Source organism: Trichosurus vulpecula, chromosome 5 (genome assembly GCF_011100635.1).
Source record: "Trichosurus vulpecula isolate mTriVul1 chromosome 5, mTriVul1.pri, whole genome shotgun sequence".
In the NCBI taxonomy this organism is placed as follows: domain Eukaryota; kingdom Metazoa; phylum Chordata; class Mammalia; order Diprotodontia; family Phalangeridae; genus Trichosurus; species Trichosurus vulpecula.
The window spans coordinates 116091553-116112933 of record NC_050577.1 but is presented as its reverse complement, the minus strand read 5'-3'; the positions used below and the strand labels follow the sequence as shown (position 1 = coordinate 116112933).

Sequence of the window (21381 nt, the reverse complement as noted above, 5' to 3'; positions counted from 1 at the left end):
AGAGAGAGAGAGAGAGAGAGAGAGAGAGAGAGAGAGAGAGAGAGAGAGAGAGAGAGAGAAGACAGCAAGAGGTTGGAGTGAGAAGGGGCAAGTCTGGTGGACAGAGTAGGAGTAGGAAGGAATAGATCTGTGGGCTAAGCAGAGACAAGAGCATGCATCATAGAGAGATTCATGAAGCACCCAGGCAGAAGCTGCCACACATGCATGGGGCTGAAGAGGGGAAAGGGGCATTGGAGGCATGCATGGCCATGAAGTGGGGCAGTGGAGAAGATGCCCAGTACCCTGAAAGCCACACATGCAGCTAGGGTCAGGTATATAGGCACAGCAGGGCACGGAAGGGGTCACATGGAGGAATTTGGGGGTCCAGGATTGCAGGTGGGGAGTGGGGTGACAGAGAACAAGCTGGAGGAGTAAGGCAGGTGAGGAGTCCAACCAGCATCTCCTTCCCCTCCCTGTGAACAGACCTAGCTAGAAACTGTTTTTCCCCACAAATGTGAGATTAATTCTAATTTATTTACTTCTTTTTCTTTGGCATAGACTTCATCCAGGCCTCTTTATTCCTCTTCATTCACTGGTTCTAAGCTATTTCTTCTAGGGGGCTAGGAGCACAAACTTTGGCGCTCAATTGTGTTCTTGGCTATAGCAGGAAGAAAGTGGGCTCTCAGTATAGTCTATGAGGGTGTTAAGGGAATAATTCTAGCCCCAGTCTGGTGCACAAGCGCAGTGGTCACCCCTTTCCCATGTGACCCTGGGGAATGTCTCTAAACCTAAAACTGCTTTTGAGGGAAAGAGAAGCAAATAAAGCTTTTTTCCTTTAGGAATGCCTTAGGGACCAATACAAAAGCCATGCCACTTTCAAACCATGCCAATGCTCCCAGATGGAGGCCAGGTGCAGACTAAATCTCTGTGGGCCTGGTACTCTGGTAACCTTCTCAGTCCCTGGGCAGAAACAGCATTTTTCTTCCTTCCTTAAGGATACACCTTTCCCTTTATATTCAAACTGTTGTCATACCAATTCCTCCAAAGCAGCAGAGATGGGAGAGTAGGCAGTCTACCTCTCAGAGGGACAGTCCAGGGTCATCCTCTGAGCTCCCAGAGCTCCAAATTAATGAGGAAAGAAAGTATAGAGTAGGGACGGGGTAGGGAGAGGATCACAGTTCTGTTCTATAAGCTCTTTGGGCACAGGAACTATTTCCACTTTGTCACTCTATCTCCAATGCTTAGCACAGAGGTTGGCACACAGTAAGTGCTTATTAAATGCTTGTTGATTAAGCTATTGAAGGGGGGAGGGAGGAGAAATCAACTCTTTCCCTCTATTCTGTCACCAGAGATTTCAGGGTTAAAGTTTCTACCTTAACAGCTATGACCCCAAGAGTCAGCTTTGAGTTAAAGAATATGTGTCCCTAGCCCCCCTTCTCCCAATAACAGATCCCTCAAATTCAAGGGGAGAGGACTGCCCTTTTTAATCTAATTCTCCTTCACCATAGTTGTGGCCCTAAGTGCTCTAATTTCCATCTATCCTTTAGATGCTGAGGCTGGCGGTGAGGAGGGCCCAGCTTCTCAGCCTAAAGATGGGATGGGCCCTCTCTATCTCTCTCCTTCCCTCATCCTCTCAGCCTTTTACTTTAGTTCCCTGTCATATCACATGAGCACTGAGAAGTTGAATGAAACAAAAAGAAAAAGTGACAAAAAAAACTTGAGATGGACCCCAGCCAGAGAGATTCCTATGATTCCAGGTTCCCTAGGCTGTCCAGACAAAGGGAAAAACTGGATACTCAGAGGGTCAGGAAAAAGCAACTACAACAAACCCCCAAATCCCTTCTCTATAAATTAAAATAATAGGGAGGTTGTGATAGGGTGGTCTTTTTTTTCTTCCCTGTTCATTTTTAAAGATCTATATGTTTTTCTGAGGTGTTTGGAATTTTTTTCCAACAACAAAATTAGGAGGGGAAATCCTGTACCGATAAAATATTATTAACAATAATAATAACATTTCTTTAAAAAATAAAGTTTCAACAGAACCATGACAACAGTATCTTTGCCGCTTGTTCATTTTTTCTTTCTAGTTGTGCAAAAAAAAAAAGAAGAAAATCAAAGCCTATTCACGCACACACATTCACACCCACGTGGACAGGTTCCATTCAGCAAACTTGTGTTAAATATGCCTGTGTCTCCCTTATTTCCTCCCTGACCCCTTCACATGTGCAAAAGAATTTCAGTGGCTGGGGTTCTTCCTGGACCAGCCCCCTGCTTGCTTTGTCCAGCCTCCCTGGTCCTGTAGGTTGTTGAGAGGAATAGAGAAGGAACCAGCTAGAAAGTAATTTCTAAGTCTCTCCACCTAGCATTTCATTCACCAAAGCATTTGGTTTTTCTTTTTCTCTCTCTCTTAAAATGAATCTTTTCACATTCTCCCGCTTCTGGTTGTCCCATACCAAATATGTCCTTTCTTCTCCTGTCAAATTTTCTGCTGTCCCCAGGATGTCGCCATTATCCCTCCCCACCCCCAAACCATCAAACTCTGGAGCTTGGCAGGCAACTAGACTGACTTCTTTTGGGGGGAGGGTGACGTCTGCCCTGTCACCTGTCTCATCTTCTCTCCCTTCTAACCACCAGTACTCCCATTTAGTAAATGTTGAAATGTCCTTAAGGTGCAGGATGAGTTGATTATGAGGTGAACCCTCATGAAAGTCTCAAATACACACAAAAGCCCTGCCCCAGCCACACGTGCACAACTATGTATGTCCACGTATACACACTTTCTTGGATACCCCCCTTTGTTCTCCAGCCCCTCCCAAAAAAAGGGCTTCTTCATAAGCCCTTCTGGGAAACGCTATACTCTCTCCCTACTAGACTTTATTAAAGATGGGTGTCAGAGAAAGGTATTTGATGCTAAGGAAGGTAAGATGGAAGTGGTACCCCCCTCCCCCAGCTGGCAGATCCCCTGGAAGGTGCTTCTCCTTTGCTCCCTTGTCGCCTCCAGGGAGGTACCACTTGGGGCTGGAGCTGCCTGTAAGGATTACTGTATTGGGTGGAGAATTGGCCTGGATGGTTTCTGAGGTCTCTCCTAATTCTCACCCTAACATCCCATCATGCAGTATGTAGTCCCTGTGTGTACGTATATGTCTGCTGTCTGCCCACAATTGAACTCTGGGTTGAACCAAGATTGGAGATGGATAGATAGATGGCAGAGTTAGGGTGACTCCTCCTTCAGCTTCATCCTCAGGCCAAGGTCCACTATTCATCCTTGTTAAGGTAAGCTGAAGGCTTGAGGCCAGCCCGGGTTTTGCTTTGGCCATCTTAAGGCTGGTCAGGAGCACCAATAGCAGGTGATGTCCATGAGGGTAATGAGGGAGGGAGTTACGGAGGAGGCAGTTTAGCTGCTGATGGAACAATGAGGGGGAGATTGTGTCAGCTGAGCACTGGCCCCCAGAGCTGCTGGGGGAAACAGGGAGGGAAAAAGACTGTGAATAATTCCTTTCTTAGAATTGGAGGGAAGCACAGTGCTGGTGGGAGCTACGGGGACAGTTTGGCGTAGACATCTCCCAGACACAATCCATGTTTCAAAGTGACCCCTGATGAGTGATCGTAATAGGGAACAGAAAGACAGTTACTGGAACAGCAATTGCTTTCTGTCTTTCAAGTGTGAGGCCCTGGCAGAGATGAGCCAATGAATTAGACCTGGGGAGGTGGTCGTGATTAATTTGAAAGGGAAGGTAGATGAAAAATAAGAAATCTTGTTCTAAGACAGGGCAATTCCTCTGCCATCCCATTCCACCCTTTCTCTTCCCCAATACACCACATTGTTGTGCTGCTGGGAGTCAGACCACAGCTTTTCAAAAAACCATAGACTTAAACCTAGGAGAGACCATCTGGAACATTTCCTTCATTTTACAGATGAGGAAACCAAAGGTCACATAGGTAGTAAAGAGCAAAGCTAAGATTTGAACCCAGCTCTCTTTCCATGGTATCATTTTCTTTCTGATTGACTTTCTCCAGGGAGAAAAGAACCAAGAGAGGGGCTTGGTCTATAAAGGGATTAGAGGGGGGGGCAGCCTGGGGAATCCCAGCAATGAAGAAGCGGAAGCGGGGTGGTAAGTTCTCTGGGTGTGTCTCTTCCTGTAAGACAAGGACCTTGGCTTTCCTTCTCAAGGCCGCTGAGTGATGGGACCATTGGCTAGAGCTAGAGATGGAGGTCAGGCAGAAGGAGAAAGCTGTGTCCCTGTCTTCCCAGCCAACATAATACTGAGTTCCTCTGTCCATTCCCTAGGCCATGGGTCCATCCAAAGAAGGAACTATGGGGAAACAAAAGGTAGTGACAGCAGCACAGAGATGACCCCTGTCCGTGGGTATTCATCTCCATCTGGAGATATCATCATCCATTGGTTGTTGAGGGTGGACTGCAGCTGGGAAAGAGATCTCAACTCCTGTGTCCTCCTGTTCACTCCTACACCGTGGTCTTCGTGTCCTGCCACAATGGCTCGGGACTGGGTGGCTTGGTCCCACCAAGGGTGTTGGCAGAGCAAAAAAAAAAGGAGAAGAGAGGAGGGAGAGACAGAAAGCGAAATGGAGAGGGAAGAAAAGAGAGTGAGAGCAAGAGGGAGAGCAAGAATGAGCAGGAGTGAATGAGGGAAAAAAGATAGGAGAAAGGGGGGAGGGAGAGGGAGGGAGGAAGGGAGGGAAGGGGGAGAGAGAGTGAGAGAGAGGGAGAGAGAGGGAGAGAGGGAGAGAGAGAGAGAGAGAGAGAGAGAGAGAGAGAGAGAGAGAGAGAGAGAGAGGGAGGGAGAGAGAGAGAGAGAGAGAGAGAGGGAGAGCTGCTCAGGTGATGCTGCTTATAGCCAGTCGGAACTTGCACTTGGTAAAGATGATGATTTAGTCTGAGGCACGGCTTGGTATGTCCCCCCTCCAAGGGAGTCTCGGAAGGACAGTTCTCAGCTGTCTATGCTCATGAGGGTTATGACTTGTTCTAATTTGTAGGCCAGTTTCTGCTTCCCACACTGGTCATCATGGTCCAGGGGTCCGAGGATCTGTAGAAAAGGGACAAAGGAGGTGGGTTACCTTTCAGCATGCACCTTGGTGTGCGGGGGGCGGGGAGGGTACCGGTCATGGGCAGTGCATGTAGACATAGACTCATATACCCAGAGTACATATAGACATATACCCAAAGTATGAGAACATACATGTCCATCCAGGTGTGCATCTGTGTGTACATGCCCATGCAGCAGGTCAAGCTATGTGAGCAAACTCTATTACTGGTGTCAGGCTTTTGGGAGAGGGGGTTTGCAGAAGGGAGGTGTGGGGATATATTCTGGTATATGTAGATGTCTGTATACCATGCAGGTGTGTGTGTGTGTGTGTGTGAATATTTCAATGCATAATGTGGGAGCACACACTAAGAGATAATGGAGACTGGTGTGTGATCTGAGTGTATGCAGGAGACAGTAAACAGGAGAGAAAAGCTATATTAAAACCAACTGATGCTGTGTGCACTATACATGTGCTTTGGCAACAGAGAGGCCCACTTCCCTAGGACCATTTCTGAAGGAGACCCAGGGGCAGGCAGCCATTCTCTGGGATGCCCTCTACTGCAGCCTTCCGTTTTGTACCTTTCCTGAGAGAAGCTGTGCTATACTGAAAAGAGCGCTGTCCACCAGCCTGCACTGAACCCTGGCTCTGCCCCATGGTAGCTGTGAGACCTTGGGCAAGTCAAATAACCCGTCTGAGTCTCAGGCATCTCATCTGTAGAAGAGGGAAAAGAACACTTGCACCATCCCCGTGAGGCACTTGTCATAGTAGACAAAGCACCGGACTAGGAAGGAGTCAGGAGAACCTGAGTTCAAATCCCACCTTGGACACTTACAAGCTACCTGAATCTGGGTCTCTCTTCCTCAGTTTCCTCATCTGTAACATGACTCAGTTGGCCTCCAATGTCCCTTCCAACTTTAAATCTATGATTTAAATCCAAGAGGATCAAATGAGATCGTCTAAGAGCCAGCCAGGCTCATTGTAGGCAGACTACGTGGTTATCTGTGGGATGCCAACAAGGTCTCCGACCCCTCCAAAATATCCGCCTCCCTAACTTGTTGCTGTCTGGAGTTCCACTATTGAAGAGTCAAAACCTTGCCTTGAGCTCCGTCCTGTGCTAAAAAGCAACCACCCCTGGGCGTGAAGGCATGTTAAGTTTTCTACTTCACAGATAGCTCAGTTTCTCAGTTCTTTTCCGGAGAGCAGGTTTGAACTAGAGGAAGAGGAGGGTAGAGAGAGCCTGGGGCATCCTTGGGGGAGCTGAAAGAGAGAGTGGATATAGGAGCTGTTGCTGAGGGTGGGAAAAGGGAGGCAGAAGGTGCCAGATGACAACGTGTGACTTCATCGTTCTGCCCAGGGCTGGTGCTGCCTTGTCAAGCCTAAGGTTGGTCTGTGAGGAAAAGGCATAGAGAAACAATGACTGAGTATGTGATGCTGGCCTCCACCCAGACCCCTCTGTTACTGCACCTCGGAACAAAGGCTCACAGAATGGCAGACCTGGAGGGAGCTTCAGGCTTGCCCAACTCACTCCCCCCTTTTCACACAGGAGAAGACTGAGACTCGGAGAGGGGCTAACTTGCCCACAGTCAGACAAGTTTGAAAATGATTGTGGTTTTTAAGTCTTGAGTTGAGTGGCAATGGGGTCCAGGAGGGGAACCTGGAAGCCAGAGAAGACAGCAGCCACCTCATAGCAAATCCTGGTCATGGCATCTAGAAACTTCAAGAATAGAAAGGGTTCTTATGGGTGGGAATCCTTGAGAATTGGGAAGGGAAGTGGGAGAGGAAAAATGTATGTAATGTTTGACTGTTTTCAGTGCTTTCCTCACAATTGCATCTGCAGTGCCAGTATTATGCCCATTTCACAGGTGACAGTCTCCAGAAGAATAAATGACTTGCCCGAGTTCACACCGTTAGTAGGTGGTAGAGCCGAGACTCAGTCTGAGGTCTTCTGGTGGCAACTCCAGTACCTTCCTCTACATTGGGGAGCCCAATGAAGGGAAAGTGAAAATAAGACAGTTAAGTGGAAGAGGAAAAAATAAACAAGAGATGGAGGTGGAAAAGAGGGTCATGTTATTGGAACCGCTGTTTCTTGCTCTGTATCTCCAGTGCTTAAAACAGAGGGGCTTAAAAACGCTCATTGGCTTGATGTGTCTAAGAAAGGGCATGGCTGGACACAAAACTTCGGTGGAAAACATCCTGGCTGACTCCAGCTGATCTGAGGCTCTTTGCTGGGAAGAGACTGAAAAGCAAACCTTTTATTTTTAAACGGGAATAAATACACTTTCATTTCCTATTTATTCCTCCTTAAGCCCCACCCCTTCATCCCAAACCCCAGACGCTGAGAAGAAAATGGCACTGGAGTGAGGGTCAGAGTGGATAGAATGTTGGAGTCAGGAAGATCCGAACTCAGATCCTGCCTCGGACGCTTATTAGTTGTGTGGTCCTGGGCAAGTCATTCTCCTTCAGCATTGGTTTCCCCACCTGTAAAATGGGCATAACCATAGCACTTGCTATCTCACATGGTTGTTGTGCTATGTAAGTCCTTTCATCTAATTTACATAAATATAACTATTTTAAGGTATTATCGTTAACTGGGAAGGGCTTTATGAAGAAGAACAAGGTCAGGATTGAGTAGAATGGAAAATCTCGGGTATCTCCTTTATGGGCACGAGTCCCTTGCTTATTATGGTGGGAAGGTTGGAGGTAAGAGAAAAGATTCAAGGCCAGCCCTTCCCCCCAAAATCTCCACCTAATTCTCTTCCCTCTGGTTATGAGTAAATTAAGAACTACCCCAGCCTAGCTGGAGCTCTATTGATTCAAACATGATAGGGCTTTAGCTATGACAAGGCTTTATGCAGGCGTTGGGATTATAAGACAATCTGACCTAAAAAGATGGATGCCAACCAAGTCCATGACATTTAGAGGGGCTGGTGACCTGGGGAGCCTAAATTATGAAGAAACTTGGGGCTCTAGAAAAACTGAGTTTAGACAGATGGGGTCTTTATCCTGGGCTGAGGGCCAGGAAAAGGAGGAGACTAAGTCAGTGAAAACTTGTGGGCAGAATTCAAGTGAGCTGCCTTGTCAGGGTCCTCGGAGCTTTGAAAAGAAAAAGATTAACCTGGAACTGGAGTGGGGGGTGGGAGAGAGGAAGAGTTACTTTGGAGATCAGAAAGAAATGGCCTGACTTTCTTTAGTGCTCAGAAAACCTATGAGAAAATGGTTTCCTGGGACTGGTGTTGGAAGTCAGGGAGAACTAGGAAGGACAAGGGGAGATGATCATAAAAGCCTGATGTATTTGTTAACTGGGCTTGAGCCAAAAATGAGTAGTGGAACTGGGTTCAGGATTACCATTGTGTGTCTAGTTTGTATCCTGAAGTTTCCATATATGGTAGCAAAGACTGATTGTGTATGTACGATGCTTTGGAAGGCATAAAGGGGAGACCTGGGGGTGGTGCTGGAGAAAGCCTTGAATCTCAGGAACACAATATTTGGAGCAGAAGCCCCCAGATTTCTTGGGTGGTAGAAGCATCTAAGCATTGGCAGGAATCTGTTGGGAGAACATTCTATTTGGGAGAGGCCTGGTGTGGAGATTCATCGGCCTGCTGTTCCCTCTAGGAAGGCCCAGGCTTACCTCCTCGCTGTATTTGCCCACGTAGGAGAAGATCTCAGAGAGGGCACTCATTGTGTTGAATTCGTTCATGTGCATGCGGGATTGCTCAGCTAAATAGGCATTCATATCCTGGTCACTGATGGCTGGCATCTTCCCGATGTCCGAGTAGTATCTGCCAGGGTCAGGATGTGAGAAGGAGAGAAAGCAGAGTCAAAGACAAAAAGAGACAGCGGGGGAATCAGGACCACTTATCTAGGGTCATGGACATACTGTGGAAACCTCTTCAGCCTGGAAGCTGATGCCACTCCTGGACTACCTCTCACACTGGACGCACCCTCAGGGTCCTTCAACTTCTCTCTCTGATTGGCTGGGCCATCCTTCCATTTAAGATGGTGGCCCAGGCCAAAGGTGTCTTCATTCTTTTCTGGACTGAACTTCTGACTCCTTTAGACAGGACTTTATCTACCATCCCCTCCCTTCCCTTTCAGCTCTTCATTATTTGTTGTCTTCCCCCATTAGAATGTAAGTTCCTCGAGGGCAGGGGTTGGTTTTCTTTCTGCTTATATTTGTATTTCTAGCACTTAGCATAGTGCCTAACACATGAAGGAGTTCAAACTTTTTTTCAGTCATGTTTACTCTTGGTTGACCCCATTTGGGGTTTTCTTGGCAAAGACTCTGGAATGGTTTGCTGTTTCCTTCTCCAGCTCATTTTTACAGATGAGGAAATTGAGGCAAAAGGGTTAAGTGATTTGCCCAGGGTCACACAGCTAGTAAGTGTCTGAGGCTAGATTTGAACTCAGGAAGAGGAGTCTTCCTGATTCCAGGCCTGGCATTCTATCCATTGTGCCATCTAACTACCCCAGCAGCACATAGTAAGAGCTTAATAAATGCTTGTTGACTGACTGATTGTCCTTTGAGCCTGGCAATGGAAATCTAGTTCCTTCCCTTGTGCAAGGGAATGGGTTATCTCTTTCATAGCATCTTAGACTTAGAAGGGTAAAGGACCTTAGAGGCTATCTTGGGTCACATAGAAGTTTAACTGACTTGCCCAGTGGCAAGACACAACTAGTGTCTGCAGCAGGATTTGAACCTGAGTCTTTCTCACTCCGTGTCCTCTATCCAGAGATGTCTAACTGAAGGCCTGGGCTACCTGCGGCTTTTAAAGAGCAGCCTGAACTAGATTAAAAAGTAATTTAGACATGTTTAACAACATAAATAAAAATATAATTCAACATAGATAATGTTAATTTGTGGTTTTCTAAGTCAGTATGTGGCAGCAGGATCCATTTCTGATCTACACCACTGAGCTGCCTCTCAAAAGCATTAATACCCAATACAGGGCAAGAATCCATGACCCTGAGATGAAATCTCATGCTCCTCAGTTGAGGCAGGCAGACCCTCTCTCAGGCTCTCTGCCCAAGGCTCACCTCTGCAATCCTATCTTATTTTTTTCTTTTTTTAGGCAGCTAGCTGGATGGTGCAGTGGCTAAGGGCACTGGACTTGTAGTCATGAAGACCTGAGTTAAAATCCCTCCTCAGACACTTCTTGGCTGTGTGACCCTGGGCAAGTCACTTAACCTCTATTTATCTCAGTCTCCTTATTTGTAAAATGAGGAAAATAATAGCACCTACCTCCCAGAGTTATTCTAAGGACCTATCTATCTATCTACACACACACACACACATATATATATATTAATTATGACTATATTATATATATAATTAGTAATATATGCATATATTAATACAAATGTATGTGTGTATATCTATGTACATACATATAGATAGATAGTGTTGTAGATTGAATAGGGAATCGAGTGGAGCTGGAGGGAGCGGGGGAGCATCAGGAACACTCCCCTCCTCCATTCCCCTCTCCATTTCTTTTCTCTCCCATCAGCACTGTGGCCCCAAACAGCTTCAGCGTCCCATGGCATACCTAGGACACTGAACCTCACATACAGAGCACTTCCCCAGACTATCCTTTCTCTAGATACAGCTGACCATCCCACACACATGTGCTGCGCACATACTTCAAAGACTATTATTAGAGTCAGAGGAGATTTTGGAGATTATCTAGTTTACAGACGGGGAACCTGAGGCCCAGAGAGATTAATGCGGCTTGCCCAAGTTCACATAGATGGTAAGTAGTGGAGCTAGAATTTGGATCCGAGTCTTCCAATCTGGGTCATTAGGTGTAGAGCTCTGTCCACCACAATACTGGAGTGTCCTCCAGGTTGGGTCCAGCCAGGAACCACAATCTCTCTTTAATGTAGCCACTTTGTCCTGATGTCCTCTTCCTTACCAAGGGATGGAAGGGGAAAGGGTGGGGATGGTGGGGTAGGGTGGGGGAGAGGAGGCTGGCAGAAGGCAATCAGTCACTGTCACTTGCAGCTGTGCACTGCTGTCAACTGGGTAATTAGATGCCAGCATTTACATTTTTAATTTCTGCAATTTGACATTTTGTGCACCAAACCCCAACTCCCCCTGCCAGAGAAAAGCTGCGCAGTTTCCTAATGAGGAGCTGTAAGGCCCCAGTGCCCCAAAGACATCTAGTGCCCACTCTTCCTCGTCCACCTCCGGCCCCAAGCCCTCTAGTATGTCTGCCCAACTCAGGGAGATCAAAGTCATCGATGAGTCTGGTGGAAAAACGGAAGGGGCTATCTGGGGAGTTACGAGTAGAAGTCACAAGTCCCTACCTCCCACCCAGGGACCACAACTGGAGGTGACCATAAAGGCATGATTTACAGCTTATAAGCATAGACAATCCCATCTCTATCTTTTTGTGGCTTCAGGGATGAGGAGGAGGGCTGGCTTTATAATCTGCAGTCAGTTCTCTTCACTGCTTCACTATCAGAAGTATACTATTATTAATTATTGATTATGCTATTATTAATACATGATAATAATTATCCCAAGCTCCCTGAGGCTACGCCATTAGAGTTTCTAGCTCTAACAAATACTAGCAGACTGGGCAGCTTTTGCATATGGGCCTGGCATTATCCCTCCTCCCATCCCTGATGACATCAATATATTCTTCGACTCCCCTTCCCTCGTGAAGGTGAGGCTGAAGTTGAGGCTTAGTTTATATTGAGTGTGAGACTCCAGCTCAACTGAGAATCCATCCTTTGGTTATTCTGAACCTCCCATAGGTGAGGGATCTTATCCCATAAGAGACCAGGAAAGATTCCTCCCGCCTCAAATTTAAGAAAGGAGATCAATTTCCTTTCTGGGCCTTTCTGTTCCAAACAAGTTCCTGGGTTGATGAGAGAGAGGTGATCTGGAACGTGGGATACCTAGGGTCACCACCTAACCCCTTGCCTGTGTCTATGTTGAATCTTTAGTACCCTCAGAAGATCAGAATATTGACCTAGAAGCCATGCGGATGCTTGAGACCATGTATGTAAGGCTCTGGGAGTTCCATGGATGTATGATTGTGTAATGGTCACTGGGCATGGCTTCCTGCTCTTGAATCGGGGGCTAGGTCTGTCTCTCCCTGAGGCATTGACCTTGGAGCCATTCAGGATGAGCCTGTTCTCTTTTTCCTATCAGTGCCCTGGGGCTGGGGGACTGGCTGACATAGGGCCGTTCCAGTGACACTCCAGCTATCGGACTCAAGTGCCTCTGGTGAAATGACAGTTCAATTTACCGCCAGAGAACTCTCATTGAAGGTGAGGGCTGGGACAGCCGCAAAGCACTGAGGGGTTGCTGCCAGGGCTCCGAGATTGCAGACTCATCACTGAAACTAGAATAGGGACTAGGGATTCTGGGAATGAGGGAGAAGGTGGGGCTCTAAAGCTACCACCCTCATAGCAAAGGGTAGGAGCCATGGGCAAACACTGGGACAGAGAGCTAGAGATTCCCTCCCCCCAATTCCCACCCCCAACACACACACACATACAGTTCACACATGCATATGGACACTAGTTCTTCGTGACTCCTTTAATCATGCTCAAATCTTAAATTTCAGAGTATAGCTCTCAGTATCCTTTCTTTATATGGGTGGCTAGGTGGTGCAGTGGATAGAGCGCTAGGCCTGGAGTTCAAATATAACCTCAGATACTTCTTAGCTATGTGACTCTGGGCAAGTCATGACCTTGTTTGCCTCAGTTTCTTCATCTGTGAAATAAGCTGGAGAAGGAAATGGCAAACCACTCCAGTATATTTCGCCAAGAAAACCCCAAATGGGGTGATGAAAATTTGGACACAACTAAATAACAACAAAATTCTTCCCTTTTTATGGCCTAGAGGCATAAATTTAAGAGTTCTCAGGGAACCCAGAATCTATTCAGTTCAAACCCTGCCCTTTTTGGTGAGGAACCTGAGACCCAGAGAGGATAAGTGTTCTGCCCATTATCACATAGGGATACGCATCAGAAGCAAAATTTGAACCTATGCCCTCTGACTCTGTACCTGATGCTGTTTCTATAGATCAGTTAATAAGGATTTCTTAAGTGCCTACCATGCTGCTTCTCCATAGCTAAAGTTGTTTTCCCCTCTCAGAAAGAATCTCCAGACTACATTGGTCCTTGATCAGAGGAGGTGGTTGGATTTAGAACTAGGAAAGGAACTTTAGAGATCACTTTGATGATAAGTTGTAAACCTGGGATTCAAATCCAGGTCCCTTCTGCTTATGTCACTGCTCCCCAAGCCAATTATTAGCCTCTTGGCAGAATTTACAAAGTCATGGAACAAACATGGATCTGTAGAGCTTGGTTTGAAGTCCAATCTGTTTAAATCAATCAATCAAGCACCAAGAATTTAGTAAGTGCCCACTATGGGCCAGACACTGTCAGGGAAGGCAGGGGAGCTTATACCCAAACCCAGTATAAACAGGTGTTGTGTAGAAATGGCTAAAGGAAGGCCCAGATCACAGCAGAATCATCCTAACAGACTGCACTATGTTGGGTAAGAAGGCACAGTCCCATGGGGTCTTTCTGCCTACTGGAGTCAGTCTGGAAGGATTGCCACCTTGCCCCACTCCTCCATAGGAGGGTAGAGAAATACAAAGAATGCCTTTTTCCATTGAGAAAGAATGAATCCCTGTTCTTAAAGTATTATATTTCTTAGATGATATGCTTGATTGATGTTTGTCCTTCTTTCTTATACATTAAACTTTATAATGCACTTCTTTAAAAATCCATTAATTTATCTTCACATCACACCTGAGAAACAACAAATTTTCTTCTTTCCATTGTGTTGAGGGGCAGACTGAGGCTCTATGATGACACCTTTTCTTATAAAAATAAACAAGAAATATTGGACAGCCTCTCTAATCCATTGTATATGGCTTTATCTATCAGTTTGATTAAAATCCCTGATGATTTTTTGCTAAAAATACTTCTTAAAAATGGAAACTTTTTTATGAGGAATGGGGGGCAGAGGAGGGCTGACCTATCTTTTGTATAGGAATATGTTTTTCTTGTGGTAGGAATGGGTTTGCATGAAGTTATCTATAACCTCTCACAGTGTCTTCCATTGTTACTAAGAGACAGGATTAACAGTTTGATCTGGGAGATCATGGAAGAGACTTAGGCTATCTGGTTCTCATGGAATATGGCCTTGGCCTTATAAAGTCCAAGGGCCTCTGGATTTGGGGTGAGAGGGCATGGGGACAAATCTCGGCACTGCCGTTATGACTTCTATGACCTTCTCCAACTCACTTGATTTATTCATTTCTTCATCTGTAAAATGTAGGGGCTGGGTGGATGACCTCCAACATTCCTTCTAGCTCTCAATTCTGTGACCCTATGATTTTTTTTTACCATACTCTCACAAATGAAGTTAAATATCTGTGGGCAGTCCAACCTCCCTGGGCTGCACTTGGATGCACGGTTGTAAGGGGGTTGGGAAGGGGACTGAGTCTCAGTCCCATCTGCCCCGTATGCCAGTTTCCTGGGGATCCCGCCTCTGGGGGGCCGCTGCTGCTCCCCACAGGGCAGAGCTGGTCCAACCTTGATCCTTCGTCCCCTTCCCGCAGTGTCCTCCACATCTCCCACACCACTCGCCTGCACCACTCGAGCCTGATAAAGGGACCCCACTGTGAGGCTCTCTCTGCCGTGTGCACAATCGCCTCCTTTTCAGCGCTTGCTGTGGCGGCCTTTTGTGCTGGGCTCCTGTACAGAGACATCTTATTGATTGTGAAGAATGCAATTAAGCCCTGTTAATGAACTTCAAACAAGTGTTCTCAGTCAGCTGGCTATGCAGCTAGGAAGGGAAAGGTCAGACCCAGCCCTTCTACTCCAGTTTCCTCCTGTGAGATCCCTGCATGCCAATGAGTTGGTTCCCAGAAAGGCTGCTTCTATGAGATTTAACTCCGTGCACCCATGGCCCGAAGATGGAGGAGCGGGACAAGGTGGTAATCCTTCCCAGGCTTTCCCCAGCAGACTCTGGTAGGCAGAAAGACCACATGGGACTGTACCTTCTTACCCAACATAGTGGGGTCTATTTGGATGATCCTGCTGGGATCTGGGCCTTCCTTTAGCCATTTCTGCACCATGCCTGCTTATACTGGGTTTGGTAGGAGCTATCCTCCCTTCTCTGACCACCCACCCCCACTCCCATTTCTTGACCCTCCACTCCTATTTGCATTACTTAAACTCCCAACATCAGCCCTTGGGAAGGCGTGTGGCATAATGGGGAGAACATTGAGTCTGGAATCAAAGGACCTGAAAAGTACCTTACAGATAATGAGACATCATTTGACCCTTACAATGTCCCTGGGAAGTAGGCGCTGGTATCACTCCCATTTTACAGGTGAGGTACCCATCATTGTCTGAGGCTGTATTTAAATTGAAGTCTCCTTGACTCTAAGACCAATGTTCTAACCATTATACTACCTAGGTGCCTTACAATCTGCCACCTATCATCTTTCAAGAAATTACCAAGGAAAACTGCCCTGATATCCCAGAACCAGAGGGCAAAATAGACATTTAAAGACTCCACTGATCGCCTCCTAAAATAGATCTCAAAATGAAAACCCCCAGGAATAGGAGAGCCAAATTCCAGAACTCCTAGGTCAAGGAGAAAATACTGCAGTCAGAAACAATTTAAATATTATGGAACCACAGTCAGGAGAGCATAGGATTTAGCAGCTTCTACATTAAAGGACCAGAGGGCTTAGAATATGATATTCTGGAGAGCCAAGGAGTTAGGATATAGCAAAGAATCACCTACCCAGCAAAACTGAGTATAATTCTTTGGGAGAAAAATAGACATTCAATGAAATAGGGGACTTTCAAGCATTCCTGATGAAAAGACCAGAGCTGAATGGAAATTTGACTTTCAAATATAAGACTCAAGAGCAGCATAAGAAGGTAAACAAGAAAGAGAAATCCTAAGGTATTCAATAAGGTTAAACAATCTGCCACATAAATTTAGAATTCTAAATGGTACTTCTAGGAGGGGGATAAGAGTTGGAGGTAGGAAGACAGGAGGGAAGGGCTGGAGTTGGTGAAGTTCTTAATGTTTTGGACAAATGGAAGAATCCAAAGCCCACCAGCAGCAGCGATGATGAAGGAAGGGAATTTATCACTCTCCAATGAGCAGCTACCAAAAAGACTTTGAACCAGGCATGGGACAGATGAGCAGATCCTTTAGAAGACTAAATTCATTGTGTTATGGGGTAGAATCAGCTGGCTTCCATGCAATAGCCTCTGGTCGACAGGGTGAGGTGGTGGTTAAGCCCATTTATTCCCTACCCATTTTGAAGGGAGAGTAAGACTGGATAAGCTCTGTTGGGCCTATTTCTTGGCTGGCACAGACCCAGGGGAAATGACTAACTCTCAGTTCCCTATCATGAAAAGAAGGGCAAAACATAACATAAAATCACACATGTACACAGAGAGAATAACTGTCTTTCCTCGAGTAAACTTGTAAAGCACATACAGGCCAAGTGCTAGCTATTAATCAATGAATAAATAAATATTTATTAAGTGCTTACTATGTGCTGGGTACTATGCTAAACTCTGAGATTACAAAAAAAAGGCAAATACAGCCCCTGCCCTCAAGGAGTCCATAATCTAAAAATAGAGGAGACAACATGTAAACAACTATATACAAAGCAAGCTATATACAGGATAAATGGGAAATAACTAAGAGAGAAAGTGCTGAAATTAAGAGGGATTAGGGAACTAACTCCCTGGACCTGGGAGTTCCAGAATTTGGCTATCATATTCCTGGGAGTTTTCATTCTAGGATCTATTTCAGGAAGTGATCAGTGGATTCTTTAAATGTCTATTTTGCCCTCTGATTATAGGATATCAGGGCAGTTTTCCTTGATAATTTCTTGAAAGATGATAGGTGGCAGATTGTAAGGCACCTAGGTATTATGATGATTAGAACATTGGCCTTGAAGTCAAGAAGACTTTAGTTTAAATGCTGCCTTTTTGTAGAAGGTGGGATTTTAGTTGGGGCTTAAAGGAAGTGAGGGAGGTCAGTAGTTGGAGGGGAAGAGGGTGAGTGTTTTGGGTAAGGCGGACAACTCTCAAGTATCATGGGATCACAGCTCTTAAGCTTGCAGGAAGCTCAGGGGTCAAACAAGTTCAAGCTTCTCATTTTATACTTGAGGAAAATGAGGCCCAGGAAGAAGTGACTCATCCAAGGTCACACTCCAAGGAGGTGACATTCTGAAGTCAGTTACTTTTCAGAGGGATGTTTCTGACAGAGCAGCTGCCAGGGGCTCAGGGATGTGGTCAACACAGGAGCTGCAGAGAAGCTGTCATTTAGAGCCTCAGGCTCGATCTGGGCTTGCTGTGGGAATCTAACAATATGGCTTCCTGTGCCTCAGTTTCTCAAAACAGATTAGCCAGATAGCTAGCTTCAGGGACTGAAAGTTGAATGGATTCCTTGTTCCTAAATGGCAGGCATGCATCTGGGGAATGAATCAGCAGCTCTCCCCTCACCGGTCTGCAGCTCCCTCTCCATCCTCCAGCCCCAGAAGTGCCCAGAGGAGACAAGAAAAGGATCTGGGGCCTCAAGCAAGGGAAAAGGTGGCATTCCGGCGAGTCCCATTGGTTGCTAAGAAACTAGTGGTGTAAGAAATGGAAACCGTCAAACCACTCCTAAAAATAACCAAGTGGACCGGGGCTGCTCATGACCTGCAGCAGCTGCGTGAGAGAAATCTCATTTAACACCAAGCAGAAGGGAGGCCATTAGCCTGGTGCGGGCACGTGTGACAGCGACACCTCTGACAAACTGACTGTGTTAAGGGGGAAGGGTCCTTTGTGCAGGTGTTTCCTAAATGTTTCTGCCCTCTGGTAGATCACTGAAGGGGAAGGAAGGAGGGAGGGAGAGGAGAGATGAGAGACAGACGGACAGAGACACAAAGACAGGCAGAGAGAGAAAGACAGACAGACAGAGAGGCATAGAGAGAGACAGGAGAGAGAGGGAGATAGAGACAGAGACAGAAAGAGAAATGAGAGGAGGGAGGGGGAGAGACATGAGAGAGAGACAGAGAAAGACATACAGACAGAAACAGAGAGACAGACAGACAGAGACAGAGGAGAAAGACCTGACAGAGAAAAAAGAGAGGGAGACAGAGATAGAAAGAGAAATGAAAGAGGGAGGGAAAGAGAGGGGAAAGAGAGAGACATAGACATAGACAGAGACAGACAGGTAGAGACACACAGAGAAAGAGACAGAGGCAGAGACAGGCAAGAGAGATGAGAAAGACAGAAAGAGAAATGAGGGAGGGAGGGAGAGGGAGGGAGAGGAAGTCAGAGGAGGGGGAGGGAGAGAATAAGGAAGGAAGGGAGGAGGGAGGAAGGGAAGAAGGAAGAAAGGAAGGAAGGAAGGAAGGGAGGAAGGAAGGAAGGGAGGGAGGGAGGGAGGGAGGGAAGAAGAACAATTAACAAAATCCCATTGGCTTCACTCCTTTAATTCACTTCTCTGTGTCTGGAAGCTCTGCTGCCTTGATGTGTGTGTGTGTGTGTGTCTGTGTGTGTGTGCGTGTGTGTGTGTGTGTGTGTGTGTGTGTGTGTGTGTGTGTTGGCGGGGTCCCCAGTACCGCCCTCCTCTACTGCCCCATCTCTTTTTACCAGCCAGGGAGCAGACCATGCTGTGGAGCCCATTCTCAGAAGAATGAGTCCACTGTCTGGGTGAAGGGGGTCGAGAGCTTTGAGGGTGTCTCAGACACAATCGGACACAAGGGACAAAAGAAGCAGCTGCGAAAAATGCTTTCTCCCAGAGAGACATTACTTAATGCTTACCACACTCACATCAGAGGAAAGGGAGAGGTGGTAAAGATGGCAAGAGATGGAGAAGAAGAGGGTGGGGGGAGGGAATCACAGCTCTTTTTGCAGATATGTACCACTGAGGCAGGTCCCTGGTCCTGGGGACTAGGGCTAAGTCCCTGCAGGACTGGCTGTGTTGCTGGCTTTTGGGGTAACAGTAGGCAAGCTTTGGTAGCTGTTTCCCAGGGATATGTAAAGAGAAAGAGGCATGTCTCCTTTAGGGGAAAAATAAGGGTGCATTTTTCTTTTCCATTTTAGGACACAGGATCATAGACTTAGGGACTTTCAATCTCATCTAGTCCAACCTTCTCATTCTGAGCCAACTGAGGCAGAAGAAGGTTAAATGACGTCGAGGTCGCAATGGTTGAATAGGGATTTGAACCCGGGTTTTCCAAATCGACTTCTTTCTGCTGTATCACTCATCTCTCTATTTCCTGTTCCATGTATTTGCTTCTGAAAAAAATATTGATTCAAGATCCCTCATCATGATTTCTACTAGTGCTTTGAGATCCCCAGAGAGAAGGGAAAGCACCCAAAAATTCAAAGAATAGGAGAAAAAAAGTCACTACCAAAAACGCTGGACTGGGATTTGGGCGAACCCGAATCTGGGCTCTGCTAAGTGCCCTTGTCACCCTGGGCAAGTCCCTTGGGCTCCCTGTTCAGAAATTTCTGCCACTGTAAAATGTTCAGCCCAGTGGATAATAAGACCACGGTCTGATCAGAGGTTTGTCCAAATGTAGAGGACCCTGACATCATTTACTCTCCTTCAAAAGGTAGAAGTAGTTGCCTTTAGGATGTTAGAAAGATTAGTTAAACTAGGAAGCTGCCAAATGCTCCCTCTCTCTGGTTAGAACACATCAGGTTCTCCTTTCTCCTACCCTATTGCTTTATATCAGTCTCCTCATTGTCTCAGAGTGTCTATCTTAGCCCTCCACCCCGGCAACAGAATTTGTTGTTAGAAGATGATTTGCAGTCACATTTTGTGACACTTGCCCAAGGCACAAAAATGATAGTTATAGCTCTGGCCCAACTCTATTTCATAGGGTTGTTGCAAGGATTAAGTTAATGAGGACAGGTTCTATTAGATATTTGGCAAGTGGCAGTCCTAAGTTTAAGGTCAAAGGCTTTGTCGTCATATAGATTTTGGTCTTGTACTAGGCAAAGCCCTACTCTACAGGCCTACGGGGAGGGGTGGGAGTGGGGGAGTAAAGACGGCTGTTTATAAACATCCCAGTGTTAGAGCATGCATGGATAGATCACTACAAAGTACTACTGAAAGAGGACCCAATGAGGATGTTGGTGCTTCAGGGGTCAATATATTGTTATTATCATGATGTGACCCAAGGATTTGTTCAAAGTGGTTCAGAAAATGAAACTGGAGCACAAAACAACCTGAAAGCTTGTGCCCCTTTCAACAATCTGGGGGAGAGGGCTTCAAGTTATTTATGGGAAGGACCCCTCCTCTAAAGTCTCATAATCCACATGGGGCAAAATAGGAGGGCTCTGGAGGAAGGCATGTGTGCTGATGAAAGATTGTATAGCCATCTTCCTTCTTTCTGTACCTTACATGAGCATTTTAATCACTGAACTTGGAGGAAGGTCCCCATGTGGTTTCTAGCTACTCTTCCCTCCTCTTGTCTCAGCCTGAAATACTAGAGAGCCTCTGGGAGTGCACAGTAGATACAGCTCTGGACCTGGAGTCAGGAAGACCTGAGTTCAAATCTGGCATCAGACACTTATTAGCTGTGTGACTTTGGACAAGTGACATAATGGCCCCCCAGCCTCAGCTTCCTCATCTGTAAAATGGGGATACCGATGGCAACTACTCCCCAGGGTGGTTGTGAGGATCAAGTGACAGAATATTTGCAAAATACTTTGTCCACCTTAAAGCCTTGTAGAACTTCAGCCACCAGTTTGTGATAGGTCTCTGGGGATCCCTGACCTAGTTGAATGGAACATTCCTAAGGAAGCACCCTGATTTTGATCTCTCCACTCCCAGCACTCACCTCTCTACCCAGTTCTTGTAGCTGGGGATGTCCTTGGCATAGAGCAATTTGTTGGATGGGGAGTCCTTGCCCAGGCGGTGCTCAGACGTGGAACAGGAATCCATGAAGGTCTGAGCCACCACAGAGAGGCAGGCATCAGTGATGCTGTTCTTGTGGATGTCAAATACAAACTGGGGGTTCTTGATCATGTTGACCCAAAACCTCAATGGCAAGCTGTGAAGACAGAAGAAGGATGGGGACAGGGAGGGCTGTTAGCCCTGGAATGGGAAAAGGCGGGGGTAGATTCTCTGGATTCCCCCTCCTTCCCTCCCTCTCCACCCCCTCTTTCTCCTTCAATGATTCCGAGGGTGGGTGAGTGTTCCATCACTTTCATCTTTAGCATCAAATACCTTTTCCCCGACACCTGTCTTTAATAAAGTCCGGTAGGGAGAGAACATGATAGCTATAGCATTTCCCAGCAGGGAAATGCTGTTTTTTGGAGGAGGGGCGGTATCCAGTGTGGCTAGGGCAGGGC

At 46.5% G+C, this 21381-nt stretch overlaps 1 protein-coding gene across 2 annotated transcripts in view; it reads right to left on the bottom strand.

Annotated features, from left to right (window-relative positions):
• Window positions 1-4817: 4817 nt before the first annotated feature.
• PLXNA4 (plexin A4) overlaps window positions 4818-21381 on the bottom strand; it is a 139008-nt gene continuing 122444 nt past the window's right edge. For both annotated transcript variants that reach the window (XM_036760468.1, XM_036760469.1), the window contains 3 exons: window positions 20868-21080; window positions 8654-8804; window positions 4818-5024 (listed from right to left, as the gene is read on the bottom strand). In XM_036760468.1, the coding sequence (XP_036616363.1) occupies window positions 4929-5024; window positions 8654-8804; window positions 20868-21080 (460 nt within the window). In that variant the 3' untranslated portion in view covers window positions 4818-4928. The remainder of the gene's footprint in view (window positions 5025-8653; window positions 8805-20867; window positions 21081-21381) is intronic.